The sequence below is a fragment of the Pantherophis guttatus genome, chromosome 6, assembly GCF_059756535.1.
Source record: "Pantherophis guttatus breed Tessera chromosome 6, ASM5975653v1, whole genome shotgun sequence".
Taxonomy (NCBI): Eukaryota; Metazoa; Chordata; class Lepidosauria; order Squamata; family Colubridae; genus Pantherophis; species Pantherophis guttatus.
The window spans coordinates 98,328,274-98,339,430 of NC_142068.1; the positions used below are offsets into that span (position 1 = coordinate 98,328,274).

General features: G+C 39.9%; 2 protein-coding genes across 2 annotated transcripts in view; both read right to left on the reverse strand.

The window, feature by feature from the left end:
• LOC117676099 (neurotrypsin-like) overlaps window positions 1-3,637 on the reverse strand; it is a 54,218-nt gene extending 50,581 nt beyond the window's left edge. Inside the window, exon 1 of the mRNA XM_034435287.3 lies at window positions 2,943-3,637. Coding sequence (XP_034291178.2) covers window positions 2,943-3,023 — 81 coding nt within the window. The 5' untranslated portion in view covers window positions 3,024-3,637. The remainder of the gene's footprint in view (window positions 1-2,942) is intronic.
• A 2,155-nt stretch (window positions 3,638-5,792) lies between these two features.
• Window positions 5,793-9,803, reverse strand: CHCHD1 (coiled-coil-helix-coiled-coil-helix domain containing 1). The gene is made up of 3 exons (XM_034435286.3): window positions 9,401-9,803; window positions 7,662-7,780; window positions 5,793-6,165 (listed from the first exon to the last, which is right to left on the reverse strand). Exons 1-3 carry the CDS (start codon window positions 9,543-9,545, stop codon window positions 6,061-6,063), a joined length of 369 nt encoding a protein of 122 aa, XP_034291177.1. The 5' UTR covers window positions 9,546-9,803; the 3' UTR covers window positions 5,793-6,060.
• Window positions 9,804-11,157: the final 1,354 nt, after the last annotated feature.

The window sequence follows — 11,157 nt, forward strand, 5'->3', positions numbered from 1 at the left end:
AAGATAGACTCAAAGGCATAAAACCAATTATGGAAATAACTTCTGAGATGAACTAATCATATTGAGGTCAAAAGCACCATTAATTTGCAGTTGCTCCACTCCTACAAGAGTCCAGACCCTCTTGAATTCTGTTACTCTTTCTAGCATCAATTTGCCTTGACTGTTAGTAGATCAGTTTCTTGTGTATAGGTAGCATGAAATAAACTTGAAGTGCTTTGAACTGAACTCCTGTTCTGTTCCTAGTTATTTGCACCTGACAAAACCAATCTTTCTCAGTGCCAGACATCATAATCAATATCTACTACAGCACTCCTAACAGATGGCCATTTGGCAAAAGCCATTGTCAAACAGATTTCATCATTATTGTAATAGATTCTTCCTGGTGCCTAGCCCAAATTTCCTTCCTTTTAATTTTGACCCGTTTCTTCTTGTCTTGTCTTCTGGAACAACAAAGTTATTCTCACATTTCTCATCTTCTATACCAGAATCGCATGAAGTCTCTCCAATGCTTGTAGGTATGCTAAGGTATTAACATCTGCACTTTTACCAGCACTACGCTCATGGACTACATGCAGGAACCATTGTGGAATGGCGATCCCATGAAGTATACATATTGGATGAAGCTGCAACACATATCTTACTGTAACCATTAGCATAGACCTAATAATGCATGGTTGCTTGGCATAGCTGTGTGCTTTCACTAACCATCAGTATACAAAAGTAAGGTGGCTATTGGACCATTTAAAAATCTGTAGACCATAGAGGTACAGTAGGTAGAAATTTCCTAAAAAGTGGTTAAATGTAGAAAGCCATTTCAAGAAGGAGAAGAAGAAATTATTAATAAGCCACACTATTCTTCCAATGAATGCTTAATGCTGACATTTGTTGTACACAGTTGAAGTATTAATATATCTAAACAAAATAAAAAAATAGATCAGAAAATGAATTCAGTATGTTTGCTAGTTCTCCTTGAACAAAGAATGCAAAATTAATTATTTCAGCTAGGGTTTGGGTGAGTGACCTGATTCTCAAGAATGGTGCATTGCAGGACCATTTAAATGGTTAAAGGATCTTTGTCCAAAGATAGCAAAGACGGCTTAATTGTGTGCATTTTTGCATTTTTATTCTTCTTCCAGCCTATTCCTGTCCACAGGCTGAAGTCTATGTACTTGAGAGTATATTTTAATTTCATCTTCACAAGAACCTGTGAAATAGGGTCAGTTAAAAGAAGATGAATGACCCAAAGACCCAAAGTCACCTGCTAAACTATGGCCAGTTGGGTTCTTACATCTGCATTTTCTTGACGAAGCCCAACACCGTGACCAATGTCTTATAGTAGACAAAAGGAGCAAAGCGATGGCTTGTTTTGGAGGGGCTGGAGGTAGAATTTGGCTCATTCATTTTCTTTTGGAATTTATGGCAACATCTTTGCAATTATCTGAGTCAGCCACTGCAATCAGAGATTGTACTTTGCATTTATACTTTATAGTGAAGTTTCCATGGCCTGAAATCCCATTAAAGAAATGAATACCTTACAGCACTTAAGTTATTAAAAATTAAGTTAACCTTATCAAATTAAAAAAGGTATATAAAGTTATCAAATATTGGTAGTACCACAAAGGTCCTTGGACGACTCTGGTCTTTAAAGCATCACAACACTTATATTTGATGCAGCAAACTAATAGTTAATTCCAAGGCAGGTGAGGGTGAGCAACGCTTTCAGCTTAGATCAACTCTTGCAATCCCTTAAATTTGGAATTTTAAGCAGGAATTTTCCACTCTCACTTTTTCATTGGAGTTTTATTTCAGTAAGTTCCCTCAATTTGTTGCTGGTCGCTTTTAAGGACAGCTGATTATTGTGGCAGGTTCTTTTCAATGTCCACTGGTGGCTGCTGCCCTTTGCTTGACCTGCAGGGATCTCTGCTCATTGACTGCATCACTGACTTAATGGTGCCTTGGTACTACAGTGGTTTAAAGCACCCTGTTATTAACACAGCTGCCTGCAATTTACTGCTGGTTCGAATCTCTCCAAGGCTCAAGGTTGACTCAGCCTTCCATCCTTTCTAAGGTAGGTTAAATGAGGACCCAGTTTGTGGGGGCAATAAGCTGACTTTGTATAAATATACAAAAGTATGAAGGCTATTGCTGAATGCACTGTAAGCCGCCCTGAGTCTCCGGAGAAGGGCGGCATATAAATCAAATTTAAAAAAAAAAAAAAAAGGGAAAACAAGCAAAGGGACAGAGAAATTCAATGACACCTGCATACTTGGGATGGGGGAGGGTTATTTTAAAGTTGGAAATGCCTTTGTAATTGTATTTCTCCGGCATATCTCATTGTTATTTAATCATCTGAATAAAGATTGCCTGCAGAAGTCAACTAAAACACAACAATACGGCAACTTGCACACAGAATTCATTACAAAGCATAGAAGAGACTGCCAGACTATTTGCATTCATTCAGCGAGGAGAGTCTGCATCAAATGAGGGAGTTGCTAGTGAGGAAGTCATTCCATAGTATAGCTTGCTCTAGATGCAGTAATTCAGCATTGCTGGGAAGTAACACCCTTTTTTGCAGCTTTTTCTCCTCCTGGATGCATAGGAGAAATCATGAGGAGGAAAGTTCTTTCCAAATCCTGGTATTATATTATTATAAATGTTCAGACTATGTGTTTGATCATGGCTAATCAATCAAGAATCTGAGACAAAGATTCTGCCATGTGTGTAAAACATGAACATAGTTTGCAAACCCCACTGTGTAAATTTATTCCTAATGTTTGCATTGCTCTCATAGTGTAAAATTAATCTCTAACTCTTCCAATGCCACAGATCTGTTAGCATAACCTTGGCATGCTTAGATAGGCTAAATAATATTCCGCCAGGCATCATGAGCTGGTCAATACAACATTAAAGAGCTGCTGGCAGATGAAAGCCCCATCTCTTACCTGCCCAGATCCAAGCCACAGCAGTGAGAGGAACACTTGGGGGAGCACCATCCTTCCGCCAGCCAAGAGCTGATTCTTCATGCTGGTGCTTTACGTTACTGTCTCTGGCTGAATTTATCATTGGCCTCCTGTGCCGCTATTCCCCTCCCTTCGCTTTCATAGGGGCTCAGAGGTTCCTGTCATTTTCATGCAAGGAACAAAACTCACAGCAGCCCCATTAAAGGCGTACTTGTCTTAGTCGCTTTAGCTTTTCCTCCTCCAGCAAAAAATGGTAGAGTGGAACTGAGATCTCCTGAGTCTGCTTTGCTTTGAACGACTAAATAAAGCAAAATTATTTTCCAGCTACTTTTGCACTTTTTTTTGTACCTATTCAGCGTTTTAGCTCAAAGAGGCTTTTCCTTGAGCATTGTATATGCCCAATTCTCACAGATCTCTGCCTTCCAAACTGGATTAGGAGTGGGTTTTTCAGTGGTCATCTTGCTGATATGGACTTCATTGCAAAACAAATGTTTTGGGCTTCATCCAGCTTTTATAAAAGTCCTCAATATGGACAAGAGACTTGAGATATCCTGGTTGCCTAAGAGAAAAAATCTCCCTCAAGATAGTTCTTATCAAATATAGAAACAAAGTAACAGAAAAAGAATTCTGTAATTCTTTTAATTACAGAATTAAAAAAAAAGATTTATAGCCATGAACATGAATCTATAGTAGAAAGAGAGCCATTTCTCTTTTTAATGAAAAAAAAAAGAGACTTGTGGATAAAGACAAGGCCATGAAGACTTTTTGCCAATGGTTAACAACAAAATCCTTTGGATAGGGCTCAGAAATAGGATACATGCCTTTCACTGGAATGTGAATTTCAAGAAAAAAAAATTTTTACAGCCACAAAATTGATGAGAAGTTCTGTCCAAAACGTATCCAGTATATTTTTTCAGATAACATGGGGGATTTTCTGTCAGGTGGAGAAGAGAGGTTTCAGGCCTTGTAAATGTGAATTCTGTATGCCTAGGATTGTAATCTCAGTGAATGTGTGGACTTTGACTTGGAAGTCACTCTATTCTCCAGATACTAGGAAATAGCAAAGGGGATGCTAAATCAAGCTGATAGCAATAACACTTAGACTTATATACTGCTTCACAGTGCTTTACAGCCCTAAGTGGTTTACAGCCTCTTGCCCCCAACAATCTGGGTCCTCATTTTACCCACCTAGGAAGGATGGAAGGCTGAGTCAACCTTGAGCTGGTGAGATTTGAACTGCTGAAGGGCAGTTTGCAGTCAACTGAAGTAACCTGCAGTACTGCACTCTAACCACTGTGCAACCTTGGTTCAAGGTATCACCCACCTGATGATAGGTAATAGTAAGACACAATTCAACCACTGCCTCAGAGCTTAAGAGCTTCTAATATTTTCACTCATTGGTTGTTCACCAGGCTGAATAAGCAAGGCATATCTGCATAGAATTGCAAAGGTGATGATGGTATCCACAACATACTATTAAGTCTTGAAGTAGAAGGCATGAGTTATTAAGAGTTGTCCTGCTCCAGGAAGAACCATAACTTAAGAGTAAGGGGGAAACAAATCTTGACGCATAATGTATCTGTGCTAATTCTAGATATACACATCTCCGAGTTCTTTAGGTTAAGGAAACAGAGGCTGTGGCTGAAACTGTGTCTTTGCCCAACTCTGGATACATACCAGATACCATCTTTCCAGGATGACCTCTTTGCTTTAACTCTTGCCCTCATTATCATTTATCTGACAGGTGCTCTACGTGGGCTGTTTAATAGGACTCCTAGAAGCTACAATTAGTCCACAATATATGTATCAGATAATATATGTACTCCAGGGATTACACAGATGTTTAATTTGATAAAAAGTAATATTGTTGGGTGCTCACCTGTAGAAATCAGGATCCAGGCTTTTGCTCTGTCAAAGATGTCTCCCCCCTGCTTTTGCAGAGACTTATTTTTTATAGTTTTTTACAAGCAGACAAAAGGCAAGTAAGCAACAGCACTCTAATTGGCAGATACTCCTACCTGTTCCTCCACTCAGAGGGTGAGATAATACAGACCAGAGCCAAAATGAGAACATACAGGAAACAAGATACATGACACCAAAAGCAGAAGCAGTTTGCTGCATTCGGCTCAACATCATGACCTTCAACCTCTACACTCCCCACTTTCTACCATGACACACACAGATCATGAGATGCTTATTATATTAAACATGCTTTTAGTTTGAATGGGTACTAGGATGCAGCATAAAAATCTTACTAAGGGTTTTTCCTGGGCTCTGGATATTATTAGGGAGAATCAAAGTGCCTCTGTTCTTCAAAGCCTCATCCCACAAATGTCAAGACATTCATAGGACTTAGCAATGGGTAGTTTTTGAAGCAGGACTTGAAAGAGCTCCTGGTTGGGAGTACTTTCAAGTGAAAGCTCCTTGGGGACGGGATTCAACTGACTGTCACATTCCCACTAGGAAAAATGAAGAGACAATCATGATCTAGAAGAAGCGCTGCTCCCAAGATAGATCCAGAAGAGAGAATCTCATGGATAGGATAAGCAGATCTACTAATCTTCATCTAGTAGGCCAGAAACACTATTTTAGCCAGGGTTTAGAAGAGAAAACTTACCCCATTAGCAAGAACTTGAATATACATGAAAAACTACAGTGTTTCCTTGAAAATAAGACCCTTATATCTTATATTTTTTTGAACCCTGAAATAAGCGCTTGGCCTTATTGCCATGCGCTCAAAAGCCCAATTGGGCTTATTTATTATCAGGGGAAGTCTTATTTTGGGGGAAACAAGGTATATATTTAATTTATAATTTAATTTTAGTATGTATGTAGCATGTTTCATTGTAAGATTTTATTTCATATAACTCAATATGACAATAAATGAACAATTTATCAGGAAGTTTTCTGCTTGAAGAACCTTCACATCAGGGAAAATGCAAGCTTTAGTCTTACTGGCAGCAGATCTTTTTAGACAAAGTCATTTATATAATTCTGAAGATTATTTCTCCTCAGTTTCAACAAGCGGGGGTGGGGGAGTTTTCCAAACTTGATCTAATTTCAGGTTTTAATAACCAGATATTTACAGAAACAAATTTTGTTAATAATAGTGTGTAATATTTGGGTGTCGTCCAAGTAATTTGTTGACTTGTTGTGAATCAAGAGTTCCTGAAGATTCTTCTGGAGTTGTCTCCTTTTTCTTTGCCTGAAAAGAGCACAAATAAATTTATGCAGTTACTGAACTGCAATGTAAATTCCCAGTGATTTTTCCAGTTATTGATCCCAATCATTAAATGACTAGAGTTAATTTTGACAAACTGAACTGGTATTGTCAAGTCTATTATTCCTCATTTATTACTCAAACTAACAATTAATTTGATGGCAAATGTAGAGTAGTTGAATTTTTAAAATCTATTTCTAGGAATATGAGAAAAATGTATTGTTTTGGTCATACATTGTGACTAGTTTCGTTGGTCTTATCCTGCTAGTTGTTTTTTTTTAATCTATTATTTTCTACAAATAAATGTAACAGAAAAAACAGAATTGGCAATATGACTTTTAAGATGCATTCTGTATAAACTATTTTGACGATGCAGCTAGCTCATACTTTCTATAACCACAAGGAAAACAATGAGAAGCAAATATGTAATGTACGGACCATTTCAGCAATTATTTTTCTTTTAACAAGTTTCCTTTTTTACAAAGCATTACGACTACTTCCAATTTTAGGATTTAATGAAGCATAGGATACTTTCATGGTACCCTTAGTATAGGCATGAGAATTATATGCAGTCTCCCAGATATCCAAAGCCCATTTTGGGGATATGGCTTACTTCCAACTGTTTCTCTCAATTCTATTTTGTAACAATAGTTTAGTAATTAGGCATATGCTACTTCCATTTTTATTTTGTTTTGTTAGCAATAAAATCAGCTGTTTGAGTTTTGAGAATTTTGCCTCTGTGCTATTCTTCTCCTATGTCAAGGAGCACACTCCCAATAACTGGATCAATTTTAACTTTTTGGTTCTAAAAAAAGATGGCAGAAATCAATAGAGTTTCAAAAATGCTACTCTTTGGAATTTTTTTTTAGTTTCAAAGCTTAAATTGGGATGTTCCAAAATCACCAGAAGTAATGTCCCTATTCAGAGGTCAAAATAAACATTCCCAATTGAGTCATTTCAAAGCTGAACTAACACAGAAATATTTCCAAATTGCACCTCCCAGGGTTGTTCTGAGCTCAAAATAGTTTGCACAGTTCTTTGGCTTTTTTAAAAAAAAGTGGTTCAGAGGTTGGATAACAAAAAGTTAAAGCAGACTCTTTTTTCAATGAAGAAATGACAATAGTGGTAGTGATGTTACCCTAGTCTTGTTTCTTATTTTAATAATGTAAATGGCAGTATTATGGGATCCAGCAGTATCACCACTGACTACTTCCCCTGGCTGACAAGTATTTTAAATTATTTCAAGAGCAATTTATTTAGGATTTCATATGCTACTACCAGTACCTTGAAGCATCCATTGTCTCTGCTTATATTTGCTAAATTATCATTGCTCTCCATTTTAATTAGATGAAAGTTTATTAAAGAAATTTTAAATAAAATACTATGCAATTAAAACAACTGGTAATTCTAAGGCATTACAAACTCAATATATATAAGGAAAACAGTTTATAGAATATTGGGAAAAAATAAAATGCAATTACTTCTGCTTTTGCTGCACATTCAAAGAATGTATTAATCTCCTTAGCACAAGCACTGTCACTGAACTCATTTGCCTTCCAGCAAGCCATCATCAATGCCATCTCTGTAACACAACTTGCCTCTGTAAAATAAAAAGAAACTCCCATTATCCAGGAGTATTTTATAGCTTCTACAAATCTATTGCAAAAGAAACACACAAAACGAGGAAGAAGGCATTGATCACAGCATATTATTCCAAGAGGCTGTTAACTTCAATTGGAATTGAAAATTCTTAAATAGTACCTATAATGGGAAGGAGGATGAGGGAGAAAGTCACTGGTCAATGGAAAGACATCTGATCAAGGTGGGCCAGATCCCTGTATGTAATGCATGGCACAAGACAGATATTCGATCAGATAGATTTTAGCAGAATCGGGAGCAGCAGTACATACATGTTGGATGTCAGTACATATGTACATGGGGTAAGCTTCCCTCCCTAGCTTATACCAGGGAATGAAGTCCACAAGCCTTAAAAGTTGCGGAGGTTGAGAAATAACGGTGTATATGGATAATTCTGTTCAAATATATATGCTTGTCATACACCCTACAAGGAGCCCATGGAAACTCAGGTAAAGTCAAGATGATCCGGACTCCAGGTAATGTTAGGGGCACGAAAGTGACTTGCTGCCTCCTCTTTCCTGGTGGTTTACTCCCTCTTACCCAGCCATTATTTTAACAGACATTTCTCTCCTCAATGTGCTTTTAATGACTTGTGTATGAAAAGAAAAAAGACATCTACCAAATCAATATCAGATCTGCCCCCTTAAGCACTGAGATGTGATTAAAGGAAATCTTTCTATGGAAAGGTCACATTAATTTTCAGAATGATGTACTACTTTTTCCTCTTCCACCCCTTTCAAGAACTGCTTCTTTAACAAAGACGTCTTTTTATCCAGTGTGATCTGAAGCTTTAATGACCAGGTGGCTGCTTATTAAGCCTGAAGCACTTGATTAGATTAACAGAGTTGGAAGGGACCATGTAGGTCATCTAGTCCAACCACCCACCCAAGCAGGAGACCCTACACCATTTCTGACAGATGGCAGTCCAATCTCTTCTTGAAAGCCTCCAGTGATGAAGCTCCCACAACTTCCGAAGGCAACTTCTGTTCCATGGGTTGATTGTTCTCACTGTCAGGAAATTCCTCCTTATTTCCAGGTTGAATCTCTCCTTGGTCAGTTTCCATCCATTATTCCTTGTCTGGCCTTCAGGTGCCTTGGAAAACAGTTTGACCCTCTCTTCTCTCTTGCAGCCCCTCAAATATTCGAATCATGTCTCCCCTGGTCCTTCTCTTCCCTAGACTAACCAGACCCAGTTCCTGCAACCTTCTTTGTATGTTTTAGTCCCCAGTCCTCTCATCATCCTGGTTGCTCTTCTCTGCACTCTTTCTAGAGCAGAGGCCTCCAAACTTGGCCGCTTTAAGACTTGTGGACTTCAACTCCCAGAATTGAGGCGTAGCTGGCTGGAGAATTCTGGGAGTTGAAGTCCACAAGTCTTAAAGCGGCCAAGTTTGGAGGCCTCTGCTCTAGAGTCTCAACTTCTTTTTTATAGTGTGGTGACCAAAACTGGACGCGGTATTAAGTATCATAGCACTGCAGCCTCTGGACCTCGAAAACTACCCTCGGTTGGCTCGACTGACCCACCACAAACCGGGCGGGCGGGTTTGTGCGCGGGGACCGCTGGACGCCGCTCGCCTTGGCCTACCTCCGAGCTTCAGGTGCCGGTTGGAGACGCGGTCGCTCAGCGCCAGAGGCAGCTTCGCTTTGATCGGGCGACGCCTGCCCGGGACCCTCACGAGGTCGGCAGAGCGGCTCCTCCAGAACGAGATTCCACCAAGCGAGCCAGCCATGGCAGACCGGAAGAGCGGCCGCCACGTGATTGCCCGCGTACCATAGAGACGCACTTCCGATGTGGTTCGGGAGGAGGGGGGGAAGGCTGGAAGGAGCAGCCGGGCGCGTGAGGGGGAAGGTGGGACCCCTTTGCAGGCGGGGTCCTTTGAGGGCCAATGTGGGTGCGAGGGCAGGAGGGCTGGGGTAGGCCCAGGGGGAGGGACGTTGTGCCCAATATGTAATAAAGAAAACGGAATACGTGCAGCCTGGAGCAGGGGTCTCCAACCTTGGCCGCTTTAAGACTTGTGGACTTCAACGCCCAGAATTCCTCAGCCAGCAAAACAAAGCTGGCTGAGGACTGCTGGGAGTTGAAGTCCAAAAGTCTTAAAGCGGCCAAGGTTGAAGACCCCTGGCCTGGAGGATAGAAGGGAAAGGGGGCACTTGATTGAAACCTTTAAATGTATTAAGGGTGTGAATAAGCTCTAGAAGGCAGAATTTTCAATATTAAGCAAAAATCAAGACGGGGGGGGGGCATAAATCTTCAACTGACAGGAGGGAAATTCAAAAGGAATGTTAGAAAGAGGAGGGGAAGCTTGGAACCAACTTCCAGCCCACGAAGTGGGCCAATCGTCAAGACTGACTGTTTATAAACTGAGTTTACAAACATGTTCGAGTTAAATACATGTCTTATCGCCAGACAAAAAATAAAAATAATTAACAAATTAAAAAGAAAACAAAAACTCTCAAAGGGCAGACTCTATGGCCCAACTGGGTATTTTTCTGCCATCAAGTTTCTGTTTGTATGTACATAATCAAGTCTCTTCTACAAACCAGTTATTCATAACTTAGTGATTTCATTTAAAGAGCTGCTAAAACTTATTCGAAGAGTCCCAGCATGCAGAACATTATACGTAGCTGCTTGAAATCCACTGAGACACAAAAAAACATAACCCATAAAGATGGCAATTATTCACTTTAGCTATGATAGTGATAGCTTTATTGTTGCATTCTTCAATAGAAAAATTCTATATTTACATTCCTCAGTAAGATCCTGGTCTAAATACTCTTATTGAAACCTACATATGAACCCAATAATGTGTTTTTAAAATACCAATTTGTTACATTTATTCAGATTCTTTATTGATGGATTTATTCTATTCCATCCTGTCATAGAGACTGAAGGGGATGACTGGAAACAAATTTAATGTTCTCAGCTAATATATTTCCCTTTCTGTAATATACAAAGTATAGTTGCTTAAGAAAATTAACTTTTGTTTTAGAGAAGCGGTTCTCAACCTGGGGGTCGCGACCCCTTTGGGGGTTGAACGGCCATTTCACAGGGGTCGCCAAAGCCCTCTCTCGCCCCCCCCACGCCTTCACTCACCCTCCCTCTCTGCTCTGTGGGATCGCCGGCCATTCGCTTACCCCGCCCACCCCCAATCTATTGCTGTTTCCTGAGTCCCAGCTGATGGCTAGAGGAAAAAAAACTGTTTAAATTCTTGCCGCGGGGCTTGAAAGGGCCGCCCTATAGCCAGTGGTGCAGCCGAACCGTTTGTTAAATTGCTGGCTTGCCCCGCCCCTCCGCACCACTATTTATTGCCAATAAATAGTGGTGGGCGAGGGGCGGGGGAG

Coding starts and splice junctions, on each gene's coding strand:
- CHCHD1 (XM_034435286.3), bottom strand. CDS start 9,545: ATGGCTGGCTCGCTTGGTGGAATCTCGTTCTGGAGGAGCCGCTCTGCC. Junction 7,781..9,400: donor CCGGCACCTGAAGCTCGGAG/GTAGGCCAAGGC, acceptor TTTATTTTACAG/AGGCAAGTTGTGTTACAGAG. Junction 6,166..7,661: donor AATGTGCAGCAAAAGCAGAA/GTAATTGCATTT, acceptor TGCTCTTTTCAG/GCAAAGAAAAAGGAGACAAC.